The sequence below is a fragment of the Pteronotus mesoamericanus genome, unplaced genomic scaffold (assembly GCF_021234165.1).
Source record: "Pteronotus mesoamericanus isolate MK-2021 breed Mesoamerican mustached bat unplaced genomic scaffold, CSHL_Meso_final contig_56, whole genome shotgun sequence".
Lineage (NCBI taxonomy): Eukaryota > Metazoa > Chordata > Mammalia > Chiroptera > Mormoopidae > Pteronotus > Pteronotus mesoamericanus.
In genome coordinates, this window is record NW_026555201.1 from 1,280,724 (window position 1) to 1,301,678 (window position 20,955).

The following is a 20,955-nucleotide window of genomic DNA, read 5'->3' on the forward strand; positions in this document are numbered from 1 at the left end:
GGTTGTTATAAACAGTGTGATAATAAACATTCATGTAGCTAAATATTTGTTACAAACATATCTGGGTCAATGGATACATACAATTCAAGGCTTTGATTATATATTTTTGAATTGCACCCATGAACTTGTATGGGTGTACTCTCCTACCAGGAAAGAATGAGGATGCTCATTAAGGAAATTCTACCTCCTTGAACCCTCGTCTACACTGTATATTACAATTAAGTTTTTGTTTTCTAATTTGATAGGTGAAAAATGATGTTACCATTATCCTTTCCTTTTTATGGAAATGTTGAACATCTTTATGTTTATTGAACATTTGAATTTTTCTTCTGTTGTTAGTAGCTAGTTCTTGTTCATTTTTTATGTTTAGTTTTGTGTTTTTGTTACTAGTTTATGAGAGTTCTTTATATAGTAAGAATAGTAGTAATGTCTTAACCTGGCTGGGTGACTCAGTTGGTTGGAGCATCGTTCTGTACACCAGAAGGTTGCAGGTTCAGTCCCCATTTGGAGGGTATATGGGAGGCAACCAATCGATGTTTCTCACATCGATGTTTCTCTCTCTCTCCCTTTCTCTCTCTAAAAAAATCAATAAAAACATATCCTCAGGTGAGGATTTAAAAAAAAATAATGTCATCGTTTTAAAAACTTAGAATTTTCTTCTTTAAAAATTATGTATTTTTACTTTAGAAAAGTTTAAAATCTAAATCCAAAAGAACAAAAATCTTCTCAAATCTCACTCTCCAAGTATAATCATTGTTAACATGTTTTTCTAAACAAAGTATAGAAAATACACATTTTTTTCCAGAAATATAACATCCTTTACACATTTTTTACACTGATACTATTTTTAAAACCACTTTTTTTTTGCTTAATATTCCTTGCCATGTAATTACATCTATTTTTATGTATTTTTATCATCACTTGAGGCCTTTTTTTTAAAAAAGATTTTATTTATTTATTTTTAGAGAAGGGAAGGGAAATAGAAAGAGAGGGAGAGAAACATCCATGTGTGGCTGCATCTCACGTGCCCCCTACCAGGGAACCGGCCCGCAACCCAGGCATGTGCCCTACACTGGGAATTGAGCCGGCGACTCTTTGGTCCTCAGGCTGGCCCTCAGTCCACTGAGCCACACTAGCCATGGCGACCTTTTATTTATTTTTATTTATTTTTATTTTTTTATTGCTTTGAGAGAGAGAGGATGAGAGAGAGAGAAACATCAATTGGTTGCATCCTATACGCGCTGGACCTGGGATCAAACCCTCCACCTAGGGATGTGCCCTGATCTGGAATCAAACCGGAAACCCTTAGGTTACTGGACAGTGCTCCAGTGACCTGAGCCACACCGGCCAGGACATAACATCACCGGTACATATTTTTTAATTTAAAAGCAATATGTTGCCATTGTAAAACATTTAAATATCACAAAAAATGTAGAAAGTATAAATTCCTGTCATTCTGCTCTCCAGTGATAACCACTATTAACAGTTCTTTGTATCGTCTTTCATATCTTTTTTCTAAGGTTATTCTATCCATAAGCATTTTAATAATGTAATCACATTATATACATGTTTTTATTTTTCCACTTGACAATTGATATCGCACATGTCAATAAATGTGAACCGACCTGGCTTATTTTAATGGGGGTAGAATATAGAGGTGTCATAACCAACGTCTTGATGGATATTTGAATTGTTTTCAGTTTTTCTTTAATGCACACCTCTTCAGTGAACATCTTTCAGTGCTTGAGCAAGTGTTGTAAAATGAATACCCAGCACTGGCATTGTTGGTACAAAGTACAAAAGGTATGGATATTTAAATTTTTAATGGAATTGTCCTCTAGAAAGGCTCTCTTGGTTTACAGTATTCCCTTTACTATAGAGAGAGCCTTCACAACTTCTTTCTCTTGGCAGATTCTAGTTTGGGGCTTCACAGGCTTTCAGCAGAGAGATCAGATAATTATTTCAGGTAGATTTTTATCATGAGCCAGATTTTTCAAATCTTTTTAACATTAGAAAATAATATTTATTTTCCTTTATGCAAAGAAGTAAAAAGAAGGAACCCAAATAATGCACTATTGTCTCCCCCTCTTTGACCTTAAAAAATTTTTAAATATAATATTAAACACAGTTTAAAAATGTCAGCAATCTAGAGTACAAAATGAAAAATGAAAGCCTTCTCTTTTTTAGTTTCTTTCCCCAAAATAACCACTGTTCATACTTTTGTGTAATTCCTTCTAGAAAAAAATTCTATGTATAGATACACAACTCCAGCTTTAGCCAAGTTTTATGACTTTCCTTAATTATTTAAAACGTGTCCCCCAAACTCTGGTGTCCATAGACTTAGCAGTTTACATTTCAGTTGGGTAAAGATGAGCTCTGTAGTAAGACAATTTGACAACAAAGATATAGTCTCTATATGAATGGCAGGAAAACATGACTGAGAAATTTGTCATGTGATGGAGAACAAGCATAGTCTCATTTACTCTTACCAGAGATCTTCCTTTTAGTATGATTAGATATCAGATATATTCTTTGTTTGACTCCCTGGGTTGTAAATAGTTTGTTTATTTAGCATTCTTATCAACATACAAGATTTATGACAGGTTACCTGAATTAAGCAAAGTACTTGTTGGTCGGAGTGACTTGCTTTACAGTTCTTTAAGGGGAGACTCATGTTTATGATTTCATGTAATCCTTTCTAAAGGGAACTTGTGTTAATGATTCCATAATAGTTCAGCAGCTCGGTGTATGTATATTTCATTACACAATAGGGAACATTCTCTCCATATCTCCCCCCCGCCCCCTCTACACACACACAAATACCCATCCCTAACTTAGTTTCTTTCACTTAAAAACATTTTGAAAGTCCGTATCAGGACATAATGGATCTATTGAGGAAGAGAGTTTGTACCTCGGGGGTAGATTTTCAGTGTTAATGAATTGTCCTGCACTTTGCATAGCCTCTGGCCCAGTTGTCTTACCCCATTGGTTTCCCAGGGCAGGGGCTCCAGGGTAGTGGAACGCTAAATCATCACACTCAGACTGAGATCCCCTCACACAGGCTCACTCTGTGACATTCCTCAATGGCACTCCTCTACCACATGGACACAAGTCTTGGTGTCAATACTAAATTTTGTTTTTCTCTCTCTAGTTTCCCTCATCCCACTAATCATGCATGCGTGTGGATGGGTGAGAACAATGCCTTCTCAGGGTTATGGATGAGGTTTCGGTATCTCTTCTCTCTGCACCCTGCCTGCTGATGTTTGCCATCTTTTATCTCCACTCCAGGGGAAGCCATATGTCTTTGACCGTGTGTTCCCCCCAAACACGACTCAGGAGCAAGTTTATCATGCATGTGCCATGCAGATTGTCAAAGGTAACGGATGTAGTTTTGGGATGTATTTTTTTCAGGCTTCCCATTCCCTACCCCAGTTCTCTCCACCAGTGCTCTTTCTCCATCGTCTCTTCCAGATGTCCTTGCTGGCTACAATGGTACCATATTTGCTTATGGACAGACATCCTCAGGGAAAACACATACCATGGAGGTGAGGGTTCTGACTTCCATGGAGGGTGAGAAGCTGGGAGTGTTCATGGGAGACCAGGAAATCTCAGTGAGGAAAGGGCTAGGAATCAGGGGCTACCTGGTGCAGAGGTAGCTGGGTCCAAAGGATGGAGTGAGGGGCAATAATCTAATGCAAGGTGAATGCAGTCCCTTCAGCCTGCTGTAGTTTATACTCCTTTCCACTACTCCAGTTTTCTTTTGATCTGGAAAAGCAGCAGCAGTGAAAGTTCAAAGGGCTATTCAGCTCTCTCCTCCTTCCACAAAAAGGTAGACAAGGCATTGACCATCTCCCAACTTAGGGTGGTTCCTATCAACTATCACCCTTGTGTTCATCTGCATACCGCTGAGTTGTCTCATTCTTCCTGACCCTCATTCTGGAATTCCCTCACTCCCCAGGGAAAGCTGCACGACCCCCAGCTGATGGGGATCATTCCTCGAATTGCCCGAGATATCTTCAACCACATCTACTCCATGGATGAGAACCTTGAGTTCCACATCAAGGTGATCAGGGCGTGACCTCTGGGCATCCTGAGATGGGGACGGGGAGGGGGAGATTAATATGAACTCACTGAGACCCTGAGCACCCCAACTTACTCTCCCCTCTGGTTACCTCAGTTCTTTCCCCCCAAGATACTCTTTTCTCTTTTCTTCCCACTACCACTGTGGGAGCAGGTTACATTAGCTTGACATTCCTTAAGAGAGGTCCTCTTTACTTCATACTCCTCCTTTCTCCCTAACCAGGTTTCTTACTTTGAGATTTACCTGGACAAAATTCGTGACCTTCTGGATGGTGAGTGGGGATGTGAGGACAATGAAAACAAAGATCACATTGCTCCTGGGTTTAGGTACTGTTTGGCAAGAGGTGCAGAGGACACATGAGGGCACACACACCCATACTCAAGTCCCTTGCCTCCACTAACCAAGATTTCCAAAAACTAAGAAGGTCAAAGGATGAATTTAGATGCTCAGACCTACATATAAATAGCCTGAGATGAGCTGTACCCCTGGAGCTGGGATTCTGGAGGCAGAGAAACTGCAGGGAGTTTAGGCTTCACAGGGGAGTCTTCCCTTTTGCACATGAGAGAAACCACCATCTGAGGTGGCTGTAGGGTGCAGGGGTTGTGGGGATGGGGAGGTGGAACTGCTGTCTTTCCTCACCTGTATTTTCTTGATTCAGTGACCAAGACAAATCTGTCTGTGCATGAGGACAAGAACCGGGTGCCATTTGTCAAGGTGAGAGTGGGGACCAGGGCACCCAGGCAGGGCCAGTGTATTCTGAGTGTGGGTGTGGGAGAAGGAAGGACCAGTGACCCAGAAGTTGGAGGGTGGCTCTCCTGGAGGGGTGAGATGTGCCAAGGGCTGGGGAAGAGTCTGGAGTCTTGGAAAAGGCATCATCTGGAAAGGTCGCATTGTCAGGTGTGCAGGTAATTTAGCTTGCAGATCAAAGTTTATGGGTCACCATCCATTTGCTCCCCGCAGGGTTGTACTGAACGCTTTGTGTCCAGCCCGGAGGAGATTTTAGATGTGATTGACGAGGGGAAATCAAATCGTCACGTGGCTGTCACCAGTGAGTGGGGAATATAAGAGATTTTTGAGTCTGAGGTCCACCTCTCCTCTGTGCTTTTGGGGATTGAGAGACTCAAAAGAAAGCAGGGGGAGACTGTCCTCCAGAGGAGAAGGGACCCTGTTCCTGTGACCCTGCTGCCTGGGAAATGTAGTTGCAGGACCCTCTCTCTTGGTGGGTGGGGTGGCAATCAGGGGAAGCCAGGCTGAGGGCTCTAGTCTGCAGGGTTGGTACCAGGACTCTTTCTCCCTTCCTCCCGCAGACATGAATGAACACAGCTCTCGCAGCCACAGCATCTTCCTTATCAACATCAAGCAGGAGAACATGGAGACTGAGCAGAAGCTCAGTGGGAAGCTGTATCTGGTGGACCTGGCTGGGAGTGAGAAGGTTGTGGGTCTTGTGGAGATGGGGGCGGGAGGGAAGGAAGCCTAGGGGAGAGGTGGCCTTTTCTTAAAATCAAAATAACTTTTTTCATTGAGACATAATTCATATTCCACAAAGTTTGCCATTTAAAAGTGTACAGTTGAGTGGTTTTTGGGATGTTCACAACTTTGGGCAACCATCACCCCTGATTCCAGAACATTTTCATCACCCATTAACAATCTCTCCTATCCTCCCCTACCCCGTCCTCTGGCAACTACTAATCTACTTTCTGTCTCTGTGGGTTTGCCTTTTTTGGACGCTTCACATAAATGGGATTATATAATATGTAGGTGGGAAGGGGTGGCCTTTGGCAAAAGAATTTGGGGAGATAGAGGAAGGGCCTTCTCTGTCTCATTTCCCTGTTCCCTCCCCTCTTTGGAAGCCCCCTGCATGGAGAGGAGGTGGTGAGAGTCCTCTCCCTTTGCAGTGGCTCATGACACACTTGTCTCTTAATGCCCTGGTAGGTGAGCAAGACTGGAGCAGAGGGAGCCGTGCTGGACGAAGCAAAGAATATCAACAAGTCACTGTCGGCTCTGGGGAATGTGATCTCTGCCCTGGCGGAGGGCACTGTGAGTGTTCCTTAGGTCCCCTCACCCTCAAGTTCCGCCTCATCTCCCACTTCTCCTAGTGCTGCCTTTTAACCATGCCCCTACTCCCGGATCGCCTGATTTCGAGTTCACCACTATCCTTTCTGATTCCCCCGTTAAGTTTATTTTTCTGATTCACATCTCCCTCCTTCCCCAGAAAAGCTATGTTCCATATCGTGACAGCAAAATGACAAGGATTCTCCAGGACTCCCTGGGAGGAAACTGCCGGACAACTATGTTCATTTGCTGTTCACCATCCAGCTACAATGATGCGGAGACCAAGTCCACCCTGATGTTTGGGCAGCGGTCAGTGGCAGGGTCCCCAGCTCCCTGCCCAGCCCCTGCCGCTCCCTCCCCTCAGCGTCAGGCAAGCCATAATGGAGGTCTCGTCACGTTGTTCCCTTCTCCTCACCCAGGGCAAAGACCATTAAGAACACAGCCTCAGTGAATCTGGAGTTGACTGCTGAGCAGTGGAAGAAGAAATATGAGAAGGAGAAGGAGAAGACAAAGGCTCAGAGGGAAACAATTGCAAAGCTGGAGGCTGAGCTGAGCCGTTGGCGCAACGGTTAGAGAGGCGTCTTGTGGGCACGAGAGGTGGTGGGAGGAGGAGGGGGCGTAGGGAGCCAGAGAGGGCCCTGTCTGGAGTGATACTTAAGGGCAGGTCAGTCTCCGAGGAGGGCTGTGTTTCTGGAGCCATGCAAAGGAGCAGTCATGAGGGAAAGGGAGACGGGTTGACTACCATATTCCCCCACCCTTGAAAAGGTCCACTTAGCAAGTGAAATGGAGGCCTGGAGGTAGGTCTTGGTGTTGAGCAGAGAGGGAGGAAGGACTGGGGGATGCAGCCTTCCCTTCTCCCAGCCCTCACCTCATTCTGCCCCTATCCCAGGAGAGAATGTGCCCGAGACAGAGCGCCTGGCTGGGGAGGATGCTGTCCTGGGTGCTGAGCTCTGCGAGGAGACACCTGTGAACGACAACTCCTCCATCGTGGTACGCATCGCGCCTGAGGAGCGGCAGAAATATGAGGAGGAGATCCGCCGCCTCTACAAGCAGCTTGATGACAAGGTGAGGACAGTCAGGCAGGGCACAGAGATGAGCCCAGTGGGATGACAAGAGAGGGATTAAAAAATTAGCTTATACTGCCCTTGTCTGATTTCAAAAGGGGTAAATGCTCATTACTGAAAATGTGGAAAATAAATAGAAATACATAGAAGGGAATTAAGATCATCCATGAGCCCACCATTCAGAAATAATGCTATTAACATTTTGCTTTTCTCTGTGCAATTAAGGTACACTGTATATGTAACTGCACTCGATTTTTTTCATTCAATATTATACAATGAGCAGCTGTGTGCTTTGTTAACAGTTCTTCATAAAAGTATTTTTAAGGGGCTGCCTAGCAGTCTGTTTATCAGAATGTATTTAACCATTCACTTATTACAGGACTCCTTGTTTTCTTGGTTTTGTTTTTGCTGTTATAAATAATTAACTTTACTGAAAGGACTAACTTTGCTCCATGTGCATAAGATTTTGCTTTTCAATGATTTGATTAGAATGGAGAGCTAGAGCAGGATTTCTAGGCTGACAGATGTGAATATTTTAAGGCTTTGCCTATGTATTGTCATGGTTATACCAGCTTCCATCAAGTAAGGAATTTAAAAATGAGGGCAGGAGTTGAGGAAGGAAGCATAGGAAAGGCCGTCTTTTTAGGATATGGGGTTTTTAACTCAAAACCTAAACTATCTGGATTTTATTAGGATCCTATCTCTCCCTCAACCCCATGAGTCTAGACCAGAAGGACTAGCCTCCCTTCCCTCCGTCTTTCTCCATTGCCTCCCACAGGATGATGAGATCAACCAGCAGAGCCAGCTCATAGAGAAACTCAAGCAGCAGATGCTGGACCAGGAAGAGGTAACAGGGAGGAGGGCCAGACGTCAGAGGAGAGATGTGTTCCTCCCTGGGAGGCATAGAAAGGACCTTTTTACAGTTGGATGGGAGAAGGGTCATTCTGCTAAGTTTAAGTCACCCTCAAAACTGTAGAGGTCTGGGCACTTAATTAGGGCTTTGCTTAAAGCACAGATTATGGCATCTAGGTGCTTCTTCATTCTATTGCTCTATTTCTTTTCTTTTTTAGATTTTATTTATTTTTTAGAGAGAGGGGAGGGAAGGAGGAAGAGAGGGAGAGAAACATCAATGTGCAGTGCAAGAGAAACATCAGTTGGTTGCCTCTCATGTTCCCAGGCGACCTTTCAATTTACAGGCCTTTGCTCAACCCACTGAGCCACACCAGCCAGGGCTGTTGCCATATTTCTAAGAAGCCTAAAGCCCACTTCCTCCTGACCCTTACTTTGGCCTTGCCTCTCTCCTAGAGCTCTGCCTGGGTGGGGGGCTCAGCTTCCCTGGAGCAGGGGCCACAGAAGTGGTCACTGGCAACAGACCTCCTCACATGCCTCCCTTCTCCCGTGAAGCTGCTGGTGTCCACTCGAGGAGATAATGAGAAGGTCCAGCGGGAGCTGAGCCACCTGCAGTCGGAGAATGACGCCGCTAAGGATGAGGTGAAGGAAGTGCTGCAGGCCCTGGAGGAGCTGGCTGTGAACTATGATCAGAAGTCTCAGGAAGTGGAGGAAAAGAGCCAGCAGAACCAGCTTTTGGTGGATGAGCTGTCTCAGAAGGTGGTAAGAGTCTAACCAGGGTCCAAGAGTTCCCTGGCCGCAGAACATTCTCCACATCCAAAGCGACCATTGCTTCCCTTCAGGGCCGCATTGTGTCTGCACCTTTGCTCTGCTGTTCAGTGTGTTGTGAGACCCTCCCACAGCTGCTCACTGTACTTTGCCCTCCTGACCCCTCTCTCGTCCAGACCCTTCTGCAGGGCCTGCATTCTCTTCACAGCAGCCATCAGGGTTATACATGGAGGGAGAGGCCTCTGCCTGGGTTGGGGAGGGTAGCAAGAAGACATGGTGGGATGACCTGAGGGCTCTCCCCAGGCCACCATGCTGTCCCTGGAGTCTGAGTTGCAGCGGCTACAGGAGGTCAGTGGACACCAGCGAAAACGAATTGCTGAGGTGCTGAATGGGCTGATGAAGGACCTGAGTGAGTTCAGTGTCATCGTGGGCAACGGGGAGATTAAGCTGGTGAGTGGAGACAGGCAGCAATTTTGTTCAAGTCATCTTTGTTCCAGACGCTGGTGGGAAATGCAAGATGAGAGAGTTCAGGCCATCAGGGACAATGAAAATGGGGAGCTATAAATCAGGAAAACATGCTCTCAAACTAAATCCAGGAAAACGAGTAGAGGTTTGCATAGACTCAACTGAAAATATGCCTTTTAAAGGGTGCTGAATAAAGAAACAATGGAAGAGCATATGAGATCTTGCTCCCTGGCATATGTGGTCAGTTTGGCTTAAATAAACTCTTACTGAAATTCTCTTTGAAAAAAAAGTAGTAATGGAGTTGTGGTTATAGCAGGATTTAGAGATGGGGGCGCAGAGTTAGAAATGATATATGCAAATCTGTGGCAGGGACAGTGACGCACCTGGGTGATCAAGAAGAAGAGTTTGCAAAAGAAAATCGTATTTCTTTTAAGATGGAGGAGGGTGATTGTGGAAATTGTATTTTAAGTACAGATAGAAGGTTTTAGTGTGAAATGGCAGGTGATAGAGAGCTGCTAAAAGTCGTTCGGAGAATACCTGTCCAACCTGAGTCCCTGCGCACATGGGTGTGTGCGGGGATAGGCAGAGTGGAAGTGAATGGATAGACGCTTTCCTGCAGCAGAGTGCCTCTTCTGTCCCTGGCCCCACACAGCCGGTGGAGATCAGTGGAGCCATTGAGGAGGAGTTTACCGTGGCCCGACTCTATATCAGCAAAATCAAATCTGAGGTCAAGTCTGTGGTCAAGCGCTGCCGGCAGCTGGAGAACCTCCAGGTCGAATGTCATCGCAAGATGGAAGTGACTGGGCGGGAGCTCTCGTCCTGCCAGCTCCTCATCTCCCAGGTGAGTGCCAGAGGTTGAGAGCCTTTGCATGCCAGGAGAGAAGGAGGTTGAGTCTGTAGTTATGAGATAAACTCTTAACCTATCTTTATGTCAAGGGCCTCGGGTTAACTGGAATCAAGGACAGGAGAAGTTAGCAGCAGAGGGTCTAGGCCAGAGAATTGAAGGGTTCAGGGTGGATACTAGCCTCTGAGCTGATGGGTCTAAAGAAAGGCTCTCTAGAAGCATGATCCCTGACTTTGCATCCTCATGGAAAGCATAGTAGGAGCAGAAGGTCTGGGAGGAGAGCAGGAATTTACAGAGGTCTGTGCTGCCCAGAGTGGTGGCTTTGGCTCCATCTGTCTTCTTCCTCTCACCAACCCTTCCCCCACCAGCATGAGGCCAAGATCCGCTCACTTACAGAGTACATGCAGAGCGTGGAGCTGAAGAAGCGGCACCTGGAAGAGTCCTACGACTCCCTGAGTGATGAGCTGGCCAAGCTCCAGGCCCAGGGTGAGGCCTTCTTAAACCTCCAGCTCATCTATCCTGAGATCTGAGATCCCAGAGGGGTCAGGGAGGGAAAGTGGCAAAGATCAAAAGAAACTACCCGACAGCACGCTCCCCCGAAGCATGAGGCTAAGATCATGGAGGCCAACTCACATGCTACTTAGCAAGCTTTTGCATGCAGCGTATTGTACATGAAACATAAGCACTCCATTGTCCTCTGTCCCTGCTATATCAAATTGGACTGTCCTAACCCAGAAGAACATCCCTCTGTGGGCCCATTCCGGGTAGATGTCCCCAGCCCTGCCTGTGGGGCTGGCCACAGCGTGAGGTTCTTCCTCATGGAGGTAGGTGTAGTGTAGGCTGTTTTTCTCTCTTTTAGAAACTGTGCATGAAGTGGCCCTGAAGGACAAAGAGCCCGACACACAGGATGCAGATGAAGTGAAGGTGAGTGGGAAGAGTGGGGATGACAGGGACCTGGCAGGACTGTGCTGGCCTGCGCTGAGCTGGTGCCGGGAAGTCTGGCTTTGAGCTTGGGGTGGTGTTGTTTGCAGAAGGCCCTGGAGCTGCAAATGGAGAGTCACCGGGAGGCCCATCACCGGCAGCTGGCCCGGCTTCGGGATGAGATCAATGAAAAGCAGAAGACCATTGATGAGCTCAAAGAGTGAGAGTTTCTGAGAGTGACTCTGGTCTCCACCCCGGTCCCCTTGCCCAGCTTTGCCCACTCAAATGCTCCCTTTGGGCCCAAACCCTAGTCTTGAACTTCCGTGTGTCATTCCCCTCACAGTGACATGATTTTGCAGCCCAACTCAAGGAGGTACAAGGAGTAAGGCCTAGTCCCAGTCCTTGGGGCTCTTATAACTAGATAGTTCAGGGTTCCTTACTCTGTCATAGACACAGTGGCCTGAGTCTGCCTGTGATACTTGAAGGTCGATGCATCGATTCTAACTGGACTCGCTCATGCAAGAGGAAAATGCTTGAGGAGCTGGTCTTCCCTTTCTCCATCGTTCACATCCTTTTGTTCTCTCCATGCCTCTTGCCGTCTGCAGCCTGAATCAGAAGCTCCAGTTAGAGCTAGAGAAGCTTCAGGCAGACTACGAGAAGCTGAAGAACGAAGAACACGAGAAGAGCACCAAACTCCAGGAGCTGACGTGAGTGCCTGGGTCCCCCTGCACACTGGCAGCCACATAGGCTCAGACTGCAACTCAGCCACTCCTGCAGAGGCAGTATGCAATGCAGATGTGAATATGGTGACCACAGGAAGCAGATGCCTCATGAGAATAATTTGATGGGATGGGGAAGGGAAAATAAAAAAGAACATTTTTAGAAATGACCTCTACTGAATAGTAGCTGACCCAGAGAAATGCTTGTGATGTTCTGTTAAGTGTAAAAAGCAGGTTACAAAACAGTATGAGTGGCCCAATCCCATAAAATGTATATAGGCTGTATCTGCATAGAAAAAAAAGGTATGGAAAAATGGACATCAGAATGGTAATGGTGGTTTGATCTGTAAGTAGTAGAATCATGAGCTGTTTATGAAACTCACCTTCCTTATCTTTTTTTTTCCTTTTCTAATTTCTGCACAGTGTACACGGGTGACTTGTATAAGGAATAAAGAAATGGAAAAGGGGTGGGAGGAGAGTCCTGAGAGAGTCTTCTGTTTTCCTCTTCCTCCAGATTTCTGTATGAGCGGCATGAGCAGTCCAAGCAGGACCTCAAGGGTCTGGAGGAGACAGTCGTGAGTAGTTTCCATCTGTGCTGAGTTAACAGGGTGGGGGCTTCAGCTCTTCCCTCTGATTTCTTCCTAACCCGGTTCCTCCTGCCCTCAGCAAAGTCAGCCTGTAGCGTAATCAGGACACATCTTTTCCTAAAGGATGGGCGACTCACTTGACTGGATAGACTGACGGTTCTAGTGATTTCAGAGTAAAAAGTTTGGCCTGGTATTTGGCTACCCCAGTCTTCCATCATTCTTTCCAGGCCCGGGAACTCCAGACCCTCCACAACCTTCGCAAGCTGTTCGTTCAAGACGTCACGACTCGAGTCAAGAAAGTGAGTGCCAGCCTCGCTCAGGTTCTTCCCAGCCCCCGGTCTTCTCCGGTTCTCAGGTTCCCCAGCCCTTCGGTCATAATGTCGGCTAGCTTGGCCTGGTCTTGGTGGGACCTGTTTGGCTTCAGGACAGCCACATCTTTCCCTCTGTCTCTATTCAGAGTGCAGAAATGGAGCCCGAGGACAGTGGGGGGATTCATTCCCAAAAGCAGAAGATTTCCTTTCTTGAGAACAACCTGGAACAGCTTACAAAGGTTCACAAACAGGTAAGAATGGGGGAGGAGGGGTGAAGAGAACCCTTGAGGCCAGGTGCCTAGGATCCCAAATCCCCCGGGGCTCCTTGGATTTAGGAAAATCTGCTTGCATGTTTCCCTTTCCCACTAATCCCTTCTTTATACCGTATTTCGTTCCACTTTTACCCTGTTCTTTGTTCCATGCCTGTTTTCCCTTCTCAATGCTCCCAACCTGCCTCTGCTGAAAGTGGAATCCCCAGGCCTACGTTGTTGAAGGGAAAGGTTGGAACTGATAGAGATTTTAGAGGCATGGGGCTGTAACTGTATATAAGGGGGATGGGTCGGACTTTAGCCAAAGATAGAAAACAGCAAGACAAAAGGGAGCCAGGGAAGCTAGGCTTTCTCTCGTGGAGAGAACTCCACCTGCCTAGGCCTGCGACAGGCGTGCGGAGAAATTCAGCAATGTCCTCTAGATGGTCCAACCAGCCCCTGGTCAGGGCCAGGCAAAACTCCTGTGTATTAAGTTACTGCCTCTCTGTCCCCCTCCTTGCTGCTGCGGTTCCTTAGGTGGATGACTGGGTTTCAAAGGTATGGGGTGGGGAGGTAGCTGGGGCAGGCCAAAGGAGTCCGGACAGGAAATGTTTGGTGCGGACAGAGCCAAATAGCTGAGCCTTGAAGACAGGTGCAGCAGTGCCAACTGGCTCTCTAAACTGATTCACGAAATAAACCCGAACCTATACTTTATTCTCTTCCTTTCAAATCCACTTTAAAATTCCATTTAAACTTATATTCTCACTAAACTAGACCTTAAACTTATTTTCCTCCCAGTACACTGCCCAGCATGTGTTTAAATACTCAGTACATCTTTTTTTTTTTAAATAATGACAAAAACCCCAGAACTACAGCCCAGTGATAGTTTGAAGGGTTTATTTGCTTTATTTGGACTTGCAGAGAGCTTTCCTACCATCTCTTTCCCTTTGCTTATTATAAAAGAGTATTACAGTTTAGGAAAGTTGAAAGATAGGGAAGAAACATTTGTTATCAGTTCTGCCATTCTTTATAATTTCTGTGTGTTCATTTTCCTTCTCTATCTAAATGCATATTATATTGCTTTCCCCCCCATTTTTTATTGTGGTAAAATACACATAACATAAAACCTATCACCTTGATCATTTTTAAGTGTACAATTCACTGGTAGTAAATACATTGGTAATGTGGTGCAGCCATCACCACCACCCATCGCCAGAGCTCCTTTTGTCTTGTAGAACTGAAACTTTCTGTCCATTAAACAATAACTCCTCCCCACCTCCCCCCACCCCCTCTCATTGATTTCGACTACTGCAACTACCTGGTAGAAGTGGAATCATACAGTATTTGTTCTTTGGTGACTGGTTTATTTCACTTAGCATAATGTCCTCCAGGTTCATGCATGTTGTGGCAGATGTTAGGAAACCACAGGCTATTACTTTACCGTCACCTGAAGCCTCTGCCTTGGCTTCAAATTCCAAAGACCAAAAGCTACTCACTTCTAGGAGAGAGAACTCTTCAAAATTTCCTGCCTTAGCAGACAGACATGAGGCTAGACAGGAAAAGGAGAGCCGTAGAAACTTCTCCATTAACCGGATCTTAAATAGCCAGGGCTACAGCCCTATTACTAATTCAGCTAAGCTATTGTCCCAGCAAAACACTGTTTATAATCTGTAAATTGTCAAAAATTAAAGGGGCACAGAAATGTTTCTAGCTCTACCCCTTCTCCCAGCATTCCCAGCTACGCTGATTTCCCTGATATCTTCCAAGGCCAGCTCCTTTGGCAATCCGTAGTGCGCCTGGTCCTGTGTGAGACCCTGTAAAAAGATCAGGACCTCTTTTCTGGCTGCAGGGTGGTTACTACCCCACAGTAGCTTAATTTAAATGGGGGAGGGAGAGCTCAGGAAATCCTTGATTGTGAAGGTAATGAGCACAAATGTTTGTGAACCTCAAACATTTTCTTTCCTTCCTATGGGGCATCGTGTGTATGTGTGCCTTGGAGGGGGGGTCAGGTGGGCGCTCCTGTATTCCAGCTTCTGCTCCTGCTCTGCACTATACCTCACCTGCACTCAGCGCCATATCCACCCTCCGAACTGCCACTGTGCTCTTGCTGCCCTGCCCTGTGCATGCCCATAAAGCCATCTCTGAGTGAGGGGGCACCTCATCCCCGTGGATGCCCTGGGGCTGTTGGTTTGGCACAAGCTGTAAGATATTGGAGGAGGATGGGGTCGAGGCCAGGAAGAGACTGGGACCGGGCACTATAACAAGAGTTCTGGGCTACAGTGGAGTTGGCACGTTTTGCTGCCCGGAAAACAATGTGACTTTTTATAATGCCTGACCATCATTTGCTCAGGGAGAAGAAAGAACTGGCTAAAACAGCAAGTTAGGTAAAGGGAGTGAGGCTTTTGAGGAAACAACATGGTCTCTCTCTTCTCTGACTTGATTTTTCTTTATTCTTTCTCCCCACTGGCACCCCACACTCCACCGCTGGCTCTGTCTTGGGTCATTCGCCTTTCTTTCCACCTCTTCCCTTGGGCTTACCCCGTAGCTGGTACGTGACAATGCAGATTTGCGTTGTGAGCTTCCTAAATTGGAAAAACGACTTAGGGCTACGGCTGAGAGAGTTAAGGCCCTGGAGGGTGCACTGAAGGAGGCCAAGGAGGGCGCCATGAAGGACAAGCGCCGGTACCAGCAGGAGGTGGACCGCATTAAGGAGGCTGTCCGCTACAAGAGCGCCGGCAAGAGGGGCCATTCTGCCCAGATTGGTGAGTTGGCAGTGGATGGCAGTAGGGAAGGGGGGCTACGACCTGGGGACATTAAGGAAATTCCCAAGTGTCAAGCAACTAGATTATTGCTTTTTTTCTCTACCTGCCCCCCATCATCACCCCCCAAAAAATATAAAAGTGAATTATCTTATAAGTGACTCATTTCAACTCCAACTACGAAGTGACCTCAAGGACCAAGGCAACTGCAGAGTAACAAACCTCGTCAGCGTCATTTTCCTATCTTTATCACAGCCAAACCTGTCCGGCCTGGCCACTACCCAGCATCCTCACCCACCAACCCCTATGGCACCCGGAGTCCTGACTGCATCAGTTATACCAACAGCCTCTTCCAGAACTACCAGAATTTGTACCTGCAGGCTGCACCTAGCTCCACCTCAGATATGTAGTGAGTGACCGTGGGCGTGGGCTGGTGCCCCAACCCAATGCTCTCTACACTCTGTAAGGCATGAGGTTGGGTCAGTTAATTGGGTGAGACTTAATTTTTTTTCTAAGTAGTTTCATTGATTCTTACTCATTAATCCTTAGAAGGTGGGCATTGTCTTCCCAGCCTGCCACCACGTTTGTTTTCTCTTCTCTGGGGAGGGGAGGGATGTATGGCTCCATCCCCGGGGGTGCGTGGATGTGTCCTTGGCACAGTGGAGGGTGGGTGTCACAGGCTGCATCTCTCTTCTTCGCTCCATCCAGCTTTGCAAACTCCTGTACCAGCAGTGGGGCCATGTCTTCTGGCGGCCCCTTGGCTTCCTACCAGAAGGCTAACATGGACAATGGTGAGTGAGATAGGTGGGTCACCAGCCTTTAGGATCCCCAGGGCAAGTTGAAAAGTGTAAGAAAAGTAAGTGACCCTGTATGTACAGCTTGAACATTGCTCATCCCTTCAGGGTCTTGGACTCTTAGAAGTAGATTCTTCTATTACCATGTCTGTCCCCACCCTTCCCTTCCTTTCCCCTTCTCCTCTCCTTTATGAGGGAACCGGGAGGCTTTTTCTCAAGACCAAATAATGCAGCAGCATGGGGTAGCTGTAGATAGAGTGCCACAGACCCAGATGGCAGCTATGCTCCAGAGTGTTACCGTTCTCTCTAAGGGATTAGGATGAGAGAGGGTTTGGGGAGGCAGCTTCTAATGCCCATCTCCTTTTTCTTCTTCTAATCCTGCACTCTCAATGATGGTCTCTTCAGGAAATGCCACAGATATCAACGACAATAGGTACACCAGTCTCCACTGCTCTCGGGTTCTCTGGGTGGGACCAGAAGAAATGATTAAATTTCCCTCATGCCCTAATTAGAGGTTCCCTGGAGCCTTCTGGGGAAGGAGGAGGAAATGAGAATCAGTCTTGCCATCGCTGTGTTGTCCAGGAGATCCAGTCCCTCCCCTGCCTTGGTGCAGAACACCACCCGCTCCTGCAGTCCCGTCTGTGCCTTCTCCCCACTCCAGTTATGGGGGCCGGGGGAACTGCCACGGACGGACACCCGATGCCCTGCTTTCTCTCCTGGCCCTGCGAACTTCGCGACCTTGGGCCAGTCAGCTCCATCTCCCTGGCCTTGCTTTTTCCCTGTATTCCTGTGAAACCTAAGTGGTCCCTGCCCTTCATTATCTCACAGGAATGCCATGAGAGCAAAGTGACAGGAATGCTTTCATTTATGTGGAGCTGACGATGCTGTGATTGGGCTGGGTCTCTTCCAGGAGTGACCTGCCATGTGGCTATGAAGTTGAGGACCAGGCCAAGCTTTTCCCTCTCCACCAAGAGACGGCAGCCAGCTAATCTCCCCCAAGACTGCCGCATACCTGCACTTTCAGGTAGCCTCAGGCCGCTTCCGCTGACCATCCTCTCTTACCTACTTTCTTGCCCTCAGCCTCTTTGTTTCTCCCACTTTTTTAAAATCATATCAAAACTTTTACTACATAGTTGTCCCTCAACTCCTGCCTTTAGTCCCTTCTAGGGGCCACAGCTGTGCTGCTCCAGTCCTCTGGACGCCTGACCTCCGCCCCTTACACTTTCCTTTTGGTTATAGCAGTAACCACAGTACTGCCTTTCTGCCACTAGGGGCCACTGCCACATGTCAAAAGAAATGAGAAAAGGAGGGTGGGCTGGAGCCCGGCACAGGTCATAGACCAAAATAGATTTTAAGAGACTTTGGGAGATCATCTCAACACCACCACCCCACCCACCCCGCCTCCACCCTAAAATAATTTTGGACGGATAGGTATTTCTAGGACATCTCCAGTAAAGGAGATGTTTGATTTATTCCTACGCCTGTGTCCTGTGCTCCTCATCTGTATGTTACCAATAAGTTTTAGGAAATGCCCCAGGAGTCTAACGTTTTGCTCATCCAGCTGCAGTATTAGCACTCCTCTCTCATCTTGTTCAGTGGAGGTGGAAAACAGTTGTGACCCCAACACCAAGCCCCTCCCCCTTGCTTCTCCACCTCAGCCCCCAACTCCTCTCCTGTAGCAGCACAGGCACCTTCTTGGTTTTTAGTTCTCTAAGTTTCTCACCATAGTTGCTTTAGGGCCCAGAACTGGGCACTGTGATCCTGTTTTTATGGCCCACTTTGGAAACTTGGAGAAATAGAAAGAGAGAACACACCCAGTCTCTTAATGGGCTGCATCTAAGCTGGGCCCTCTCCAGGGATTTTCCAGAATACTAGGCTGCCCTCTTCAGGGGTTTTCCAGGACAGTAGGCCAGGCACACACAGGGAGAAAGGCATGAGAAGTGAAGACGTAGGAATAGGGAAGAAGGAGTTAAGGAGATCTGGGGTGGAGGAGGAGGGGTTGGGAGGGTGGTGTCTGGTTGTTGGCGATAAAGGAACAGGACTGTAAACAAACCAGCCTGTACAAATGCCACGCTATTCCTATTCAGTGGCTGGGCCGCAGGTGGTTGCTCACAACCTCTTTCTCTTTCTCCCCAGTTTCTAAGAGGGACTGAGGCCTCTTCTCTCAGCATGCTGCAAACCTGTGGTCTCTGATGCTAACTCCCTCCCCAATCCTTGTTGTTCGACTGTACAATGTTTGATGTCTTCTCTTACTCCGTATCTCTTTGTACTCTGTATCTATATATCAAAAGCTGCTGCTATGTCTCTCTCTTCTGTCTTACTCCCTAAGTATCTAATGATGTATTTAGCAATTTCTAAGCATAGTGTACCCTCCTTATTTGGGAAAATACGGAGGAGGGCGAATGTTTCTTCTTTCTCACACATATGCGTCTCTCATATGCGTAGCATTAGTCATGAAGATGATAAAAGGAAAAATGGAAGCTAGAGGGCTGTGACCCTTCACACACACATGCACACACGCACGCATGCACACACACAAAGCCTTAAGCAGAAGAATGTCTTAGCATCATTAAAAGATACAGAAATAGATTCTTCTTCCTTCCTCTTTCACATACAGCACAGGGGAGGGTAAAATGGAAGGACTACTAAATTATACGTAGGGTTTTCTTCATTCACCCTTCACCCAAACCAAGGGATTCCAGGTATACACCCCTGCCCTTCAAAATCTGCCTTTCGCCTCCCTCTTCCTGTTCTCCCCTGGATGACCAAGAACATGGATTGCTCTACCACTTCCCTTTCTCCTCAAAACTCCTTTTGATGGTCTCGACCCCAGAGGTCCTGATTAGAACACAGAGTTGTTTTCAAATATTTTGAAGAATTGAGGAGGCAGACCCTTCTGACAGTCTGTCAAGTGGTTACTCATGTTTCCATGGTAATGGTTATAGGCAAGCATAGTCAAATGATTGCCTCTTTGGGTTTGAGGGTGAACAGGCTGGGAGATTGACAAGTATATTTTGCTGTGGTGATGCACTGGGTTTCTTCCTCTGTCCCATATTGGGCTGGATTTCTTCCCATCTCCACCCTTTGGTTTGGGGGCTTCCAGTTCATTGGCAAAATGTCTACCTTGAGATGTCTTCCTTTCAAACTGGAGCCTGCCTTTCAGCCAATATACATTTTTAAAACTTTTCTTTTGACAGAGTTCCTTCTGTAATGTCCCCGTCTGGTAAGTGCACTTTAAAGAAAGGGGCAGGGCAGATTTCCCAGAGGTGGAGGAATCCCAGGGCTTGAATGGCTGGTGACGGGGCGGTCTCTTCTCCCAAGCCCCCACCCTCCATGTAATTAGTAGAACTATTGTTTTGGTTTCGGATGTCCTTTTCTTCCACATGGTGCTAAGGTGGTTGTCCAGGTAACTGCAGGGATAGAGAATGGTGGTCACAAGCAAGTCTGAATCAAGAAAGTCTGGTGCACAATTATTCATTCTTATCTAGGATGGAAGAACAGGATCCCCCAGCAGCGGGGCCACCATCCCCTAGTTTGTAAGTCAAGAAAGAAAGCTCAGAGTGAGTGCAAGTCAGTAAATACAAGCTGTATTGGCCCAGGACTCCTTCAAGGAAAAAAAGTACCTTCTCCCTTTATCTGTCGGGCCCCTTTTACGAATTAAGGAGAAATGCAGGTAAAAAAATACCAGAGCAATGTGGAAGAATTCCAACGCAGTGACACTCAAACATTTTTCAAAACAAATCCTATATAGAACCCTGATATAAGAAATGACTAAAAGTGATGCAGACCTGGTTGGTTTGCATTTTCTTTGTTTGGTGGTAAATGCTTCATTCACTCATTGAGGAGTCCTTGAAAAGTTCTAAGAGACCCTGAGAGTTCTGTAATTTGAAAACCACTGCTCTGAGGAAAGGAGTTCAGTCTGACTTCCCTGTCCCAAGCTTGCAACTCATAGTGAGGAGGGTAAGAGTGGGTGGGTGAGCCATCTTATCTCCAAGACCCAACTGGGGAGAACGAAGATACCTGTGCACCTGTAGACTTGTGCTAATATTTGCCAGGAGGGCATTTAAGAATCCAATGGGTTTTATGTAAACTTGCCACCAAATGATTCTTTTAAAACACATAAGAAAATCTGAAGGTGTAGGACAGATGAGGAGAGAGATGACAGAGGAAGCAGCCTTCTCTTTAGCAAGACATAAGAGAAATATAATTCACTTGCATTAATCAGAAACAACACACACACAAAGCCTTCACCAGAAGGTCCACTCTACATCTTCCTCCTCCTCCTGCCCCTGACACACACTGCATCCCTTTCAGAGAGCCAGGGTCACCACAAGGGGCGCCTGGCCTGCCCACTTACATCTGCCAAAATGTTGCATGCCAGCGTGGAAGACAAACCAAACTGCACAAAACCCAGTGTGTTATTTGATGTACATAAATACCTTTAAAATAAAATGAATTCAATGATGACTTGATGGTGTTGTAAATCTTTTCTC

General features: G+C 46.8%; 1 protein-coding gene across 1 annotated transcript in view; it reads left to right on the forward strand.

Moving 5' to 3' along the window:
* KIF5A (kinesin family member 5A) overlaps nt 1-20,896 on the forward strand; it is a 31,230-nt gene extending 10,334 nt beyond the window's left edge. The window contains exons 2-29 of the mRNA XM_054579997.1: nt 3,289-3,376; nt 3,472-3,545; nt 3,959-4,063; nt 4,304-4,352; nt 4,740-4,795; nt 5,042-5,129; nt 5,389-5,513; nt 6,014-6,118; nt 6,294-6,442; nt 6,553-6,701; nt 7,023-7,198; nt 7,976-8,044; nt 8,602-8,808; nt 9,118-9,264; nt 9,932-10,120; nt 10,492-10,609; nt 10,983-11,047; nt 11,155-11,264; nt 11,650-11,751; nt 12,278-12,338; nt 12,578-12,649; nt 12,808-12,912; nt 15,455-15,671; nt 15,924-16,077; nt 16,377-16,459; nt 16,868-16,895; nt 17,373-17,486; nt 18,599-20,896. Of these exons, the coding sequence (XP_054435972.1) occupies nt 3,289-3,376; nt 3,472-3,545; nt 3,959-4,063; nt 4,304-4,352; nt 4,740-4,795; nt 5,042-5,129; nt 5,389-5,513; nt 6,014-6,118; nt 6,294-6,442; nt 6,553-6,701; nt 7,023-7,198; nt 7,976-8,044; nt 8,602-8,808; nt 9,118-9,264; nt 9,932-10,120; nt 10,492-10,609; nt 10,983-11,047; nt 11,155-11,264; nt 11,650-11,751; nt 12,278-12,338; nt 12,578-12,649; nt 12,808-12,912; nt 15,455-15,671; nt 15,924-16,077; nt 16,377-16,459; nt 16,868-16,895; nt 17,373-17,451 (2,970 nt within the window). The 3' untranslated portion in view covers nt 17,452-17,486; nt 18,599-20,896. The remainder of the gene's footprint in view (nt 1-3,288; nt 3,377-3,471; nt 3,546-3,958; nt 4,064-4,303; nt 4,353-4,739; nt 4,796-5,041; nt 5,130-5,388; nt 5,514-6,013; nt 6,119-6,293; nt 6,443-6,552; nt 6,702-7,022; nt 7,199-7,975; nt 8,045-8,601; nt 8,809-9,117; nt 9,265-9,931; nt 10,121-10,491; nt 10,610-10,982; nt 11,048-11,154; nt 11,265-11,649; nt 11,752-12,277; nt 12,339-12,577; nt 12,650-12,807; nt 12,913-15,454; nt 15,672-15,923; nt 16,078-16,376; nt 16,460-16,867; nt 16,896-17,372; nt 17,487-18,598) is intronic.
* Nucleotides 20,897-20,955: the final 59 nt, after the last annotated feature.